This window comes from Cladophialophora yegresii (genome assembly GCF_000585515.1).
Source record: "Cladophialophora yegresii CBS 114405 chromosome Unknown aczIN-supercont1.4, whole genome shotgun sequence".
NCBI classification, from domain to species: domain Eukaryota; kingdom Fungi; phylum Ascomycota; class Eurotiomycetes; order Chaetothyriales; family Herpotrichiellaceae; genus Cladophialophora; species Cladophialophora yegresii.
Genome location: NW_006913048.1, coordinates 860,242 through 873,862, shown reverse-complemented (window position 1 = coordinate 873,862; position 13,621 = coordinate 860,242). Strand labels below are relative to the sequence as shown.

The 13,621-nt window shown below is 54.7% G+C and overlaps 6 protein-coding genes across 6 annotated transcripts; 2 read left to right on the top strand and 4 right to left on the bottom strand.

The window, feature by feature from the left end:
• Positions 1-21: 21 nt before the first annotated feature.
• On the top strand, positions 22-1,484 carry A1O7_05634 (uncharacterized protein; the record flags this gene model as incomplete). Its single annotated transcript, XM_007759642.1, has 2 exons — positions 22-58; positions 118-1,484. The coding sequence occupies 2 exons, from the start codon at positions 22-24 to the stop codon at positions 1,482-1,484; spliced, it is 1,404 nt and encodes a 467-aa protein (XP_007757832.1).
• Positions 1,485-2,632: 1,148 nt separating this feature from the next.
• On the top strand, positions 2,633-4,456 carry A1O7_05633 (uncharacterized protein; the record flags this gene model as incomplete). The annotated part of the gene is made up of 4 exons (XM_007759641.1): positions 2,633-2,830; positions 2,916-3,355; positions 3,464-3,761; positions 4,031-4,456. 4 exons carry the CDS (start codon positions 2,633-2,635, stop codon positions 4,454-4,456), a joined length of 1,362 nt encoding a protein of 453 aa, XP_007757831.1.
• An 854-nt stretch (positions 4,457-5,310) lies between these two features.
• Positions 5,311-7,012, bottom strand: A1O7_05632 (uncharacterized protein; the record flags this gene model as incomplete). Its single annotated transcript, XM_007759640.1, has 3 exons — positions 5,311-6,334; positions 6,414-6,491; positions 6,552-7,012. 3 exons carry the CDS (start codon positions 7,010-7,012, stop codon positions 5,311-5,313), a joined length of 1,563 nt encoding a protein of 520 aa, XP_007757830.1.
• Positions 7,013-7,908: 896 nt separating this feature from the next.
• A1O7_05631 (uncharacterized protein) lies at positions 7,909-8,939 on the bottom strand (the record flags this gene model as incomplete). Its single annotated transcript, XM_007759639.1, has 2 exons — positions 7,909-8,621; positions 8,669-8,939. The coding sequence occupies 2 exons, from the start codon at positions 8,937-8,939 to the stop codon at positions 7,909-7,911; spliced, it is 984 nt and encodes a 327-aa protein (XP_007757829.1).
• A 744-nt stretch (positions 8,940-9,683) lies between these two features.
• On the bottom strand, positions 9,684-10,369 carry A1O7_05630 (uncharacterized protein; the record flags this gene model as incomplete). Its single annotated transcript, XM_007759638.1, has 2 exons — positions 9,684-10,227; positions 10,296-10,369. The coding sequence occupies 2 exons, from the start codon at positions 10,367-10,369 to the stop codon at positions 9,684-9,686; spliced, it is 618 nt and encodes a 205-aa protein (XP_007757828.1).
• A 642-nt stretch (positions 10,370-11,011) lies between these two features.
• Positions 11,012-12,875, bottom strand: A1O7_05629 (uncharacterized protein; the record flags this gene model as incomplete). Its single annotated transcript, XM_007759637.1, has 2 exons — positions 11,012-11,751; positions 11,807-12,875. 2 exons carry the CDS (start codon positions 12,873-12,875, stop codon positions 11,012-11,014), a joined length of 1,809 nt encoding a protein of 602 aa, XP_007757827.1.
• Between the last annotated feature and the right edge of the window lie 746 nt (positions 12,876-13,621).

Genomic DNA, 13,621 nt, shown 5'->3' with positions numbered 1-13,621 from the left:
CTAGTCTTGTGTCAAAACGCAATGGTCCGGACAAGCGTCTTGGCCGGCATGGCCTTTGGTATGGTTGCTCTCCCTCTATCGATAAAGCGTATTCATTCTGATACCGGGCTTGTATAGTGGCTAGCTCGTCAGCACAGTTCGCACAGCTTGTCTCCGATCAATATGCTTTATCAGTCAACATTCCCTCGGATACAGCCTCGTCAGGGAGCGGCTCGATCTTTCTCCAAATCAGCGCGCCAAGCGGGACGGAATGGGTTGGTTTCGGGCAAGGCTCGCGCATGGCTGGTTCCAACATGCTCGTCGTCTATGCCGCCGACAGCACGAACGTGACCGTCTCTCCTAGATTAGGTACTGGCCACCAGGAACCTCAATTCAACTCGGATGCGTCAATTTCAGTCCTCGAAGGAAGCGGTATCACTTCAGATGGCACTCTCGTTGCCAACATCCGTTGCGACTCCTGCCTGAGCTGGAATGGAGGCAGCATGGATGCAACCGACAGCTCAAGCAGTTGGATCGTTGCCCACAAAGGCGGAGATCCGATGGACTCGACCGATCAGAGTGCCGGAATTTCACAGCATGACAGCAATAGTGGTTTCACCCTGGACTTGACTAAAGGTATTGGTGGCAGCTCTTCCAACCCCTTCGTGGCGGCGGCGGAATCGCCATCGCCATCGCCATCGCCATCCGCATCGGCAACTGAATCTGGCTCTCCATCCCAAACAGCCAGTGGGACGCAGGCCCCCGAAACAGAGACAGAGACAGCTACCACCAGCACGGTGGCCACAGCGACTGGCCCAGTATCCAACCCTATCGCAAGCTCCGACCCTTCGTCGTCGGATTCTTCGTCATCGGATGCGACTGTGAGCAGGGGCCCCGATGACAGCGTCCGAATCGGTCACGCCACTATCATGTCTCTCGTCTTCGTCGTGCTGTTCCCCTTGGCGGCATTGACACTCTATCTGCCGTACAGCAATAAAGTTCGATACATTCACGCTCCACTACAGGTGGTCACCATTATCCTCATGCTTGCCGGTCTCGGCCTAGGAGTCAGACTCGGAAATCAAGTCCACAACCTGGATGGCTACCACATGGTCATCGGCTATCTTCTCGTCGCCTGGATGGTTGCCTTCCAACCGACTCTGGGTCTACTTCAGCATCTCCACTTCCGGAAGGTCGGCAACCGCAGCATCTTTGGTCACTTACACCGCTGGGTTGGTCGTGCCTTGATCCTTGTGGGCGTCGTCAATGGCGGCCTGGGCTTCAGGACTGCCGGGAATATTGGCACCCCTAATGTCCCCAGCTCTGCCGTTGCCGTCTACAGCGTGTTCGCCGTGGTCGTAGTCTTGGTCTACATTGCGGTGCTGGTATGGCCAAAAGCATCAACAAAAGGAGAGTTTGCTCAACCTCTGCCGGGCGAAAAGCCCCGACCGCGAACGGACGGCTATGAGATGCATAGTCGCTCGCCTGGAGGCCGCCGCATTTGATCAACTTGTTGTCGCGTCAGCAGTTTCGACAAGAGAATGCCAAAAGTTCAAATAGACTACGTCTACTCACGATTTTCATAACCCATCTTCGAAGATGATTAAATGACCCGATACGGTATCGGATCGGTTCAGGATGGGACCGTGGTCGCCATTGACGGCTGCATGTTATTACTAGAGCGAATGATTTCGCCAGCAATTGGTCTTGTCTTGAGAGACGGGCTCTGTTGGTTTTCTTCCGACTCCCTGGGCCTTCGAGAGGCCTCCGAGATTTCTTAGCTACTTAAAATGGAAGCACAAGCAATTCAGCTTCTGATCATTTCAACTACGAGTCCTGGCGTCTGTTCACTTCGGGAAAAATCACCCAGCCAAGAACGAAGCGTGAAAGGTCTGGTCTGCTCTCCTGTGCGCTCCCACTCGAACCCTCCCTCATCAAGAGAGCCTCGATTCTCATTCGGATTTCTACTACCTTCTGCAGGAGAATCACTTACTTGAGTGAACGGTGACTCAAATGTACTCCGTACCTGTCGCTGGAAGATGATTCTCCGGTCTGTGGAAAAATGTTTCTCCGGGTAGCCTGCGAAACTCGACATCATCATACTGCCATTACCTTCACTTCAGCTGCACTTCAGACGCACTTCTACCTCGTAACCCCGCAACATATACCCCAGTATGAGTACGATGCGGACATCTGGCCCTTCTCTTCTTATGCGGCTCAAATCGCCTGCGGCTATTTACACAGCATAGAATCGACGATCATTGCCACCTCAAGCTCCACGCGGTGTCCTTGTATATTCATCCGTCATTTTGCCCAGGCCACTTCAGGCAGGTCCAGACAACATGATGTCCCATGTCTGCCGTGATGACGAAGCTACATACCCCACAGTCATACACCCACGACTGCTGGTCTATGCAGGAACATGGATGAAAACCGAGGCGGTCGAACGGCCACATCAAGCCGGAGATTTAGGCTAAACTCCCACAACGTTGAGCATACCCCAGATTCTCCACGGCAGGTTCAACCAAGAGCTACAAGGGTCTTGCGCATAGTTCTGATAGCTATATTAAATGCTATGGCCAAGCTTTCGAAGCTCTCGCGGTTGCAGGCAAGGGTAGGCGACTAAGTTAACCTTCGTAAGTGAGCCATCAAGATGGGTGTCCAAAGATTCTGGGTTTCTACTCTCGTTATACTCTTAACATACCTCAGCGCCATCAGCAATGCTCTGCCCAGACCGCAGGCTAGGCAAGCTCTCGTCACCATCCCTAGCATACCCAACGGCCACTGGATCGATACCTGGGCAGCAATGCCGCAGTTGACGGAGTATACGAACCTTCCTCCGCCTCCATATGTAAGGATCTGAGGTTCGAGGCTCGAGACCGGCGAGCTTCGCTATCCGGACCGGCATCTAATGACATACTGACACTTTCTACCAGAACAACACCGCCAATCAGTTCTACAACAGCACGATCCGCCAGACGCTGCACATGTCAACCGGCGCCGAGCAGATCCGGATCCGAATCTCCAACGCCTTTGGCCTCACAGATCTGCCCATCACGGCCATGACTGTAGCTCTGCCCTTCAACGGGTCTTCCGGCGTCAGCGCAATCCAGCCTTCAACCGTCCAAACCGTGACATTCAGTGGCGGAAACCCAGGCATCACCATTCCCAATGGTGCTCTCGCCGTGTCTGATCCGTTGAACTTCCCCGTCCAGCCCCTGTCCACCATCTCCGTGACGCTATACCTAGCGGCAGGGCAGAACGGGACCGCCATCACGAGCCATCCGGGTAGTAGGGCGACTTCGTGGTTTACCATGGGCAATCAAGTCGGTGCCACGAATTTGACGGGGCCGTTGTTGAACAGTACCGCGCATTGGTACGGCTAGTCCGTGGTCGCACCCGCATATTCATTCACATTCCCCTCTGTCTTTCTGTCACCATTATTACTTGTAAGCACGTATCTCTAATTTCTGTACGCGTCAAGGTACTTCCTCTCCGCCGTCGAGGCATGGTCTCCTCCCGACTACCGCACCTGGGCCATCATAGGCGACAGCATCACCGACGGTCGCGGCAGCGACACGGACCAGAACAACCGCTGGCCTGATCTGGTGTATGCGCGCATGGCGGCATCGAACTCGTCGGCTCTAACATCAATCTCATTCATCAACCAAGCCGCGGGCGGAAACCGGATTCTTCACGACGGACTAGGACCGAGCGTCCTTTCACGCCTTGAGCGCGATGTCCTCTCTCACCCTGCCATTCGGTGGGTGATGATTTTCGAGGTAAGACTGAGCATCCTGATTTAATAAGAAGAATATCCCCGCCATGGGGTTCGGAAGTCCAGGTGATGGCGATCCCATTCCGATTCTCTGAACTTGACCAGAATTGGATCCCCGGACGCGTCAATACGTCTCTTCACGAATGATGATCTACATCTACAATCCCCATTTACCATTACAACTGTAAACCCATGATCCATGTCTTACATACAGTAGAGCCTCTGGACACGCCATACCTCACCCAATCCAATTGCTTACCATTGATTACTTAGGGCGTCAACGACATCGGCACTGCAGACCCCACGGCCTCCAACCAAACGATGCTCTACGACGCCCTGATCTCGGGGTACATCCAGATTGCCCGGCGCGTGCACGCCATGGGCATCCCGCTCTTCGGCGCGACCATCACGCCCTTCTCAGCCCCAGGCTACAACAAGACGGCGCAATCGTATTCGGACCCGCTGCGCGAACAGACGCGGCAGAAGGTCAACGACTTTATCCGCAATTCGGGCACCTTTGACGCGGTCCTCGACTTTGATGCCGTGTTGAGGAACCAGAGCTTTCCTAGCCAGTTGGCCGACGCGCTGCAGTCGGGGGATTACTTGCATCCTAATGAGGCCGGGTACCATAGGGTGGCCGAGACGTTTGATCTGAGTTTGTTTGAGAGGTTCGAGGGTGGGGTCGGGGGGTTTCTGTAGGCAGCCAGAACGCTGGGAGTGAGAAATGAATGGGTGGGAGGGCATAGGCCAGCTGGCAGATAGTATGGAATGAATGGGAGGGCCGGATGCCTGCTGGCTACCTAATGAGGACGGACAGGAAGTGGGGGGCAAAAAGGGGGACCTCCCTACGTATTATGTGAAGGAGACTGAAGAAACTTGTGAGTCTTGACTTGGAGGGGCTGCATGGCAAGAAAGAGATACTTGGGCGCAAACGAGTACATAATTACCCAATCCCTGAGAGCCTGAGGGCAGTCGGAGCCATCCCAGAGTAACATAGTAAAATAGGCGAGTGAAGAATGTTTAATTAATGTTCACGACAGGATCTGATACATACCTATGTATTAATCTGTGCCCGTTGGACAGCAAGCCACCAAGCAGTAAAGAGCAAGCTAATTCCTGTAGCTCGGGACATTGTCGCTGATCAAGTCCCCCGTACGGAGTACGCGGGCACTGTATAGGGATCAGACCATGCATGGACTCCGTACTGTATGGATATCTTGTCTGGGTTGCAGGACAGTATAGTAGTCGCGAGTAAATATATGTCGCTCCCAGCGTCAAACCTTGGGCTATCTCCGTACTATATTCAATGTGCTGTAGTATACCAGTACGTCGTGGCCGTACATATCCTTCTCCATTTCATATCATAAATAATCACCACGCTCGCTGATGCCGCACAGCTGATACGTAGCTCGCATCCTACACAGAACTCACACCTCAGAAGTCACATCTCAGAATTCATACCTCTACACTCCACAGCTCAAAACTGGACTGCCAAGTCCTAACCCCTCCGACAAGGAGATTGATTATACTATATGCCGGTCTTCGCTCCCAGATCAATCCCCCGGACTCCCCCCATTACAATACCCCCAAAGTCGACTCAGCTGTTTGATCTGAATTCCGCTTAAGCCATCTTCTGCTCCAAGTCCAAGCCCTTCCCCGTTTCCGTCGCTCGGTCGTCCCTCCCGCGCCGCCTGCACGGTATCCGACCCCTCGAACACGGCCATATCGACCACTTGGTCCATGAATGCGTTCCCGCTCTTGACTCGCCCCCGTGACCGATCTCGCGGGTAGTCCAGACCTTCCATCTCAAAGAGATTGCCCAGGTAATGCTGGTTGAGCATGTGTCCTGAACTGGCGCGCTTGAACAATTTCCCAAAAAACCTGTTGTTGTCCTGCGCGCGGTGCTGTAGGTCGTTCCTTTCGATGGGCGTCTGAGGCGACGTTGACCAGGTGTGGGCGCGCGGGACAGAATCAGACTCGGTGTCGGTCTGGAGCTTTGAAGCCCGTGGTGGTGAAGGGGAAGTTGACGCCTTGGTCTTCGGCTTCACGGTCGTGGTGGAATTCCTGGACGCGGGTAGTGCTGGTGACGGTAGCGGTTGTGGTACATCTGCGTTCGCCATCGGCCTCGCCTGATCGGGCCGGAAGTGTAGGATGCCAAACTTGGAGACATAGTCGCCTTCGTTGGCGTAATGCTCAATGTGCTGGACGATTCTTCGTGTTTGGCTCGTCGTGCTGTCTCCCGCTTCGGTGGGGGTGCCGCCTCCCACACCCGAGGTATTTGTGGTTGACCTTGACGTCCCCGACGAGATGACGGGCGCATTCCAATGATTCGCCGCGTTGCCAAAGGTATAGATCTCCAGCTTGCGAAGCTGATCCGCGGCGACGGTGTCGTAGAGCCAGTCCAACACCAACCCACCCTCGATGCCGCCCTGGCTGTGCAGGATTAACACCACCTTGTGGATTTTGTCGTCCTGGAGAATTTCCAGTATTGCGGCGTATGCTGTGCGGATGTCTGTTGTCGCGAAGCTCAGATCGCGCTGGATGATGCACTCGAGGACGTCGAAGATGATGCCGCGGCTGGTGTACGGAGGGAGATTAGCACAGTAAGATCACATGCTGTGAGTCTCGACGGAAAGAAGAAGTAGCCAAAACTTACGTCTGGTTATGTATGCCGAATACGGGACGACGAAAGGTCATAGCGAGGAGGTCGAGATTCGATTGCAGCCAGTGACTCCTGCCTAGTTGTCAGCTGTCACAGACGTCTACGCCAAAGAGCCATAGGGAAGATGCTGACCCCACCGCAACACCGTTAATAAAGACCCATTTCTCACCCTCATGCTTTGGCCAGTCTCCCGCCACGCAGTCGGGATGGGATTGGAATAGTTCCTCCCGCCTTGGACCGTTCAGCAGTCCCGAAATCCACTGATTTCCCACAACACACCCAGTAATATAGAGAACATAGAACACGGGAAGTCCAAACAGCGCCAACGGGATCAGTGATAGGAGGAACAAGATCTGCACGATGATAAGAATCAAGTGCTGAAAGAGAGCCCACAGATTTGGCCCCGTGAGAGCCAGCTCATCGAGGGGTCCCGACTTCGTTGAGAGTAGAGGTAGCACGATGCTCATGAGACCAGCTGTTATCGGCCACGTGAAGGTGATTTGCACGAAGAGGACCAGGTCGTTGAACATGAGGAGAAGAGGGTTGGCCGTGTAGGGAAGGGGTTTGGACGTCTGGGCTGCCGCCGTCGCCATTGTGGTTATGCGCCCGGTGGTTGTGTGTGACAGTGGGGTCAGTACTGTAGGTTGTTGAAGCAAGAAAGATGACGCTGAGCAAAGCGGGACACTCGATAGGCGAGGCTGCTGAATTTGAGTGGCACCAAGTCCAACCCAGCACGGAGGACACAGTGTGTCCTCCGACTGATCTGCCAAGATGAGGGTTACAGTCAGAGGCTGGGGATCAACCCTCTGTAGTCATTGGATTTTCACATGTCGCTCGCTGGGAGAACAAGGCAGATAACCACAGGGCATTCGTGTTACGCGACGTAGAGGAGGTTCAGCTCTGCGCAGGCTGCAGCACACCGTGGCGCGGCTGAACACGAGGCTGGGCAGGGCTACCAGTAAGGCGGCCGGCGAGTCTGACACAAGATAAGCATAGAGCTTCAAACTGGGAGGGAGGCTTATTGGAAGGGAATGAGTTGGCTGCAAAGGGTCGTTCGTGCGCCGGAAATGGAGGTTTAAGATCTGAAATAGACGGCTGAATAAAGTAAATGACGGGAAGAGGACGGAGAGGTTGAGGCTCTGTAGGTCTGGATCAGCTGCGCTCCGCTGCATCACACGGACCTGGACCGAGACTGTCGCTGTTCAGCCCAGGGACGCACCCCATGACTGCGATTTCATCGCTCGGCGGGAGCATGTGAAGGTATATGCCCAGATAGACACGGAGTACAACCATTTAATGTGCATACACCTAACACAGGCATACACATACTGCCAGGCATACACCACGAATAGAAAACACCACCCACTGACATGTGACGAGGTACTCATGCTGCATATACAAGCGATGACAGCAAGAGAGGCAGGGAAACCGCAACTAAGCCTCCCATCCCCTAGCTCCCCCTTGCTCCCTTGTAACCGTTCGTTCATACCTACCTTGCCAATGCTGACTTCGCGAGCCTTCCCTTCACGTCCTCAGCTCGCTGGGCATCCCTCCTTTTCTTGACAGTGTTGATATTAACCTTCCCAACCTCGATAAACCTGTAGAGCTCGCTGGCCCTGACACGTCCCTTGCCACCAAACAAGCCGAGATCAACATCATGTCTTGATGAATGGCGGAGCGCAAACACCACACTGTGTCTTCCCTCCGCATTGCCAACCACACGATGTATGCCCGCGTTGAACGTCCTCTGGGACAAAGCCCTGAGCGTCTGCCCAACCAGGATGGTCGCCACACGTGCTTCACCCGCAGCTTCAACCGCACCTGCAGCATTCAAGTTGATCCAGACGGGCCGTTCGTTTGTGGAGTGTTGTCGATCTAGAACTTCCAGCCCTTCACGATCACCCACGCAGAGCGTCAATAATCCTAGGTCGATGTGCGTTTCGGCAACCCCAGTGGCTGGAACGTACCGAAATAGGCGCAGCAAAGTGTATGTCATTTGATCTTCTGAGGCAGGCATCTTCAGGGTGCCGTCGAGAATGTCATTCCACACGGAAGACCACAGCGACGACGGCGGCGGCAGCGTGTCAAAGTGGCACCAGCGCGTCAAGTCACACAGGATGCGGAACAGGAGAAGCGCACGCTCTTGCCATGCCCTGGCTGCGGTGTCCCCCAAGCTGTGGTGCAGCGGTGCGACATTCCCGCCTTGCGACGTGGTAGCAGTATGCACCCGACAGCGGAAAGTGACATACTCACATACTCTTTCTCCTTCTCCACCTTGTAGTATCCGAACTCAGTGCCAGCCTTGGAAGAGGGATATGCCCTCGCCTTGACGTGATCCTGCTGATCGAAAAACGCGGCCGAAGTAGCCATAAGTTCAGCTAAGGTCCCTGCCGTTTGTGCAGGCAGCGGCAAGGATAGCCAACCCTGCTGCGCGAGCTGGAGCATTTGAGGTTCTGATAACAACGGCGGAGGACCAGGTGGCGGTGGCACGTGGTCTGCGAAGTCCGTCGTGTCGTCCATGATTTACTGTAAGCCGAGCTGGGCGGCCTGCTTCGTGAGCAGACCTCGCCGTGGAGGCAAAGCTCCTCTCTCAAGCAATCTGATTCTTGGTTGATGATTCCTGCAGCATCGAGTCGTTGCAGATTCAAAGTACTGTACTGTCTGATCGGGGGATTTCCGGCAACCTCCCGTCTCATTCGACTGACTTCTGTATCCCCGTGGCCTGCCTGCCGCGCGGTCTCGTCCGCGCTGCAGGTAAGTTGGAGTACCGCCGGCTGGAAGAGAGACACGGACTATGTACTCCGTACTTGTATTCTTTATGATCCGTGTGTCCTCTATACTTCGTACTTGGTAGATCTCTGTCCACTTACCCCGTGCACAAACAGATTAAGAATTCACTACGTATTGTACTATCCAACCTGAAACTCTGTAGCGTTTGATTTTTCATCGCTCCATGAGCAGAAAGTCCCGGCCAACTCTTATTCGTCCACTCTACCCGTTTCGTACGCGCGTTGAACTCATCTGGTACTGTACTCAGAACCGCGCCACTGATCGTTGGTATCGATACGTGCTACGCGCACCGCTCCACGACCTCGTCAATGCGTACCCTGGTTCTCCTGCTCGCTAACCCAGAATTTTAGAACCGCCCTAGCCGTCTCCCGAGCAAAGACGCGAGCAGCAACTCTCGCGTCACGGCGTCGCGCCTTGTGTCCATTCTCCGCTCCTTGCGCGACTTTCTGCAGGTGGCGTGAACTGTTCTCAGCTCTACTCGAACTTCTTTCTTCCCAAATTCAAACCCACACCGTGGTTGAACACAAGAGTGCCGCCGATCTTGGCCGAAATGATCAAGAAAGGCAGGAGCACCGCGCTGATGATGAGATTCGTGCTGCTGGGGATCTTGCCCAGGTTGACCGCGCCCGCCTTGTCCTTCCTCAGATACCAACTATAAAGGTTGGCCACGAATATCAGATCGTTGATGATTGCGTGCGTAATGGTGGCCTTGATCCTCGGCACCATGGTGTTCTTGGCTTTGCCCGCCGCGTCCTTTTCCCAGGGGCCGCCGTTCTTCTTGATCATGCCCACCAACTGGATGTTACCGGACATGATGGCCGGGACGGTGGTGATCAAGCCGGCGCAGAGGAGGAAATACGAGACACGGGTCATGTCAAGCAACGTCGTGGGGGCACCGAAACGGCTGGTCAGGAACTCGGGCTTGAATGTCGTGGTGACGAAGTAGAGAATGTCGAGGCCCCATGCCAGGGTGTTGAAGGCGATTGGGAAGTGGACGATGCCAGGGTGGGCGGGGAATCTGAATCACCAAGTCAGCGGTCTCGGACGAAGATGAGAGGACCCATCCTTGGGAGAGGAAGAACATACTCAGTATTGAACTCGGGCACGGGCTCGCCGACCTTGTGAGCGAATTTGCTCTGAAGCTGAGTGTTGTAGCCCATCTTTCCGGTCCTGCTTGGCTATTCGGTCTCGTTCCACCAACTGCGCTTGTGAGAAGGTGATCAGTGCGATAGACCAGAAATTATTACAAGGTGAAGAGCGCGAATCGAAGAGGGATTGAAATGAATGTCAACGGTGCCTGCGGTCAGGAGAGTACACAGTAATTTTGACTCGCGTACAAAAATAGGAGTGCGAGGTGAGATATAGGAGGCCGCGTTAGGGAACCAGTGACACGCGCAGGGCCCTGGCCCGGTGGTTAGGCTTCTCCACCATGCTAACGCGGAGTCCGCTAGGCGTGCTGCCCAATCGATAGGCCTCCCGCCCCCGTAGCCAACCGAGTCAGCAGCCACAGGGCTGCAAGCCGCGATCGGGGAGGCCCCTGGACCATGGGAGCCCACCAATAGGGGCGCTGCGAGAGGTAAGCAGTGACCACCTGGCATGATTATGCAGATGCGGGCTGCTCAAGGATAAAGATATGCTGCTGGTCAAGTACAGTGTAAGTATCGACTAGTGGTGTTTTGCAACTTCAATACTAGAACTCCTGTGTGCACAGCAGAGTGCTGCGTGGTTAGAGTCTGAGGCTGGCTTTGAGGTACAGTACACGAGGCCAGTAAGTAAGTTTAACTGGGTACTGATGCCTTCATTCACAGCTTCGCCCGTCCAAAAGCTTCAATCACTTCTTTCGCGCCCCTTTCACCAGATCGGATGGCACCGTCCATGTATCCCTTCCACTCATACGCAGTCTCCGTCCCGATAAAGTGCACTTTCCCGTGAGTTGTCCTCAAGGCGTGGTTGTACTTGGTCATGACCCCTGGCGGCGAGGCAGGACATGGACACCCCTGAGCCCATTGATCGCTCGCCCATTCATGCTCCGTGACGGCAATCGGCTCCGGCACGTCCACGTACGACGCGTAAAGGCGCTTGATGTGAGCCACGATAGACTTGAATCTCTCTTTTTTCGGCAGGAGAGAGCCCTTCCGGCCTAAGTCGCCGTTGGTAAAGCACGTCAAGCTGAACTGGCCGATCTCGTCGTTGCTAGAGTCGCGGCACGTCGTGATGGGCCCGATAAAGGACATGATGGCACCAGACAATCCCTTCTTGCGCCACCACGGTTCAGAGTAACTGACCATAACCTTGAGCGTGTAGCCGTGGACGTTGTGCTTTCCCAGTTCCACCTTGGCGGCAGGTAAAGGCGGGTCAAAGGTAATCTCCTTATATAGAACAGTCGGTACCGAGACGATGACTCTTTTGCACGTGAAGTCGCCTCGACCTGCCGAGACGTAAATCCCATCTGCGGTCTGCGAGACGCGGCGGACAGGCGAGTTGAGAACGACCGAGCCAGGGTGCAGCTTGTCCGCCAGGCCAAGCGACATCGACTGGGTGCCTGTCACCGACGGTCAGTCTCTGCATCAGTTCATCGACCAGTCGATGGTGCTCACCTTTGATGAACCGGAGATATTGCCCGCCGTGCTTGAAATCGGACCTCATCTGCAGCAGTCCGCCACCACTTTTGCAGTAATCCAAGAAATACAGCGCGCTGACTTCTGACGCCTCCAGACCAAGCATTGCTCTCGTCCACAGATTGACAGCCGCGGATGCGGTCTCGGATTGGATCTCCGACTTGCACCATTCTTCCAGAGTCATCTTATCGAACTGGCCACCCGATCCCACGGGGTCTCGAATATCAATCTGCTGACAGAGCTTCTCGAATAGCTCGCGGATGTAGACCAGGTTGGCGATGCCGTTCGGCTCTGGCGCATTCGAGGGGGTCCCACCGTACGGAAACAAGCCCATCACCCCAGCAAGATCCTCCTGGATCACACTCCCTTGGGTCCTTTGGGTAACAAGCTCCAGGCCGAGAAAGTTAGCCAGTTCATATACCTTCGCTTGGTTGGTGTCGTTGATCCAAGCGGCACCCACGTCAATGAACTTCCCTTGACCCAAAGGATCCACGGACCAGGTCTTCCCGCCCACGCGATCTCTCGCTTCGACAACCACACAGGTAACCCCCTTCTGTTGCAGATCGTACGCAGCTTTCAGCCCACTCAGTCCAGCCCCTACAATCACGACATCCACATTCCGCAGCGGCTCCTGCCGTACAGCAGCATAGGCCTCGACCTCGAATTTGAACTCCGGATCTGCCAACGCTGGCACCGGTACAAGCGTGGTTGCAGGCCTGTGCCCATTCAACCACGCTTTGAGATGCTTTGTATGTCGGCGGTTCTTCGGGTCATAGTCCACAATATAGTACACTAGCTTGAACACATCGGTGACTCCGGCGCCTGCGGCCTCCAGGCAGCGCGTCAGGTTCTTGAACGCAAGGGCGATTTGCTCGTCAATGTCCGCGGGGACGACGCGGTCATGGTCAGCGCCGACTTGGCCCGCTGTGGCGACGATGCGTGTCTGTCCTGTCGAAGAGGCGACGTGGCTGAAGATTGGGCGCGAGTCCCAGAGTCGGTGTGGGTCGTGGGTGTCCACGCTGGGGAGTGGTTTGGAGTGAGGGGCCATGTCCGATATACCGTAGTCTTCGGATATTTGTTCTCGACCTGTTACTGAAGCACTGAGCGTTGAAGAGAAGTTGAACTGTCTTTAAAGCGTCTCGGACTTTGACGAGCCTGCAGCGAGATTCACCTACTTCTTTGACTCGATGCATGAGAGGAAGTCCGCTTCCAGAAGCTGTACTCTTACTGCATACGATATACGGTGTACGAAATGCGGAGATGCGCATCGAGGCCGGGAAGTGCTTGAATATCCAATGGAGGTAACCGATAAGCTGCTCCAAATGGCAAGAGAGATGCAATTTCGCGATTGGTCCATGTAAAAGGAGCACGTTCATGGCCATGCGAGCGAGGCAGGAGTGAGTTATTGTCCATAGGACGTCTGCTCGGCTTTGGCTGGTATCAACCATACGAGTTGAGCTTGCTGGCACTGGGTATCCTTTGAAAGAGCATCAGACATCTCCCTGTGACATCTAGTAGAAAGGACAGTAAGACGAGCAAGGGCCCGGCGCCTGCGTGTAGGATGCTTTCTGTCGGTCGATACAGAATTAATCGACAACTTCCGCCACGGCGAGAAGCTCTTCGTCGCTAAACTGATGCTGCACAAGATGGACGGTCGTCGGCTGATTCTTCCAACGCTCAGGGTGGTCTATATAATGTCAGCGGTGGGTATGCAAACCCAAGTCATACCAGCGCGGACACATAGCCCATGGTCAGGTTCTTGTCTTTCGTATGAAAGATTTCCTTGAGTCCAAC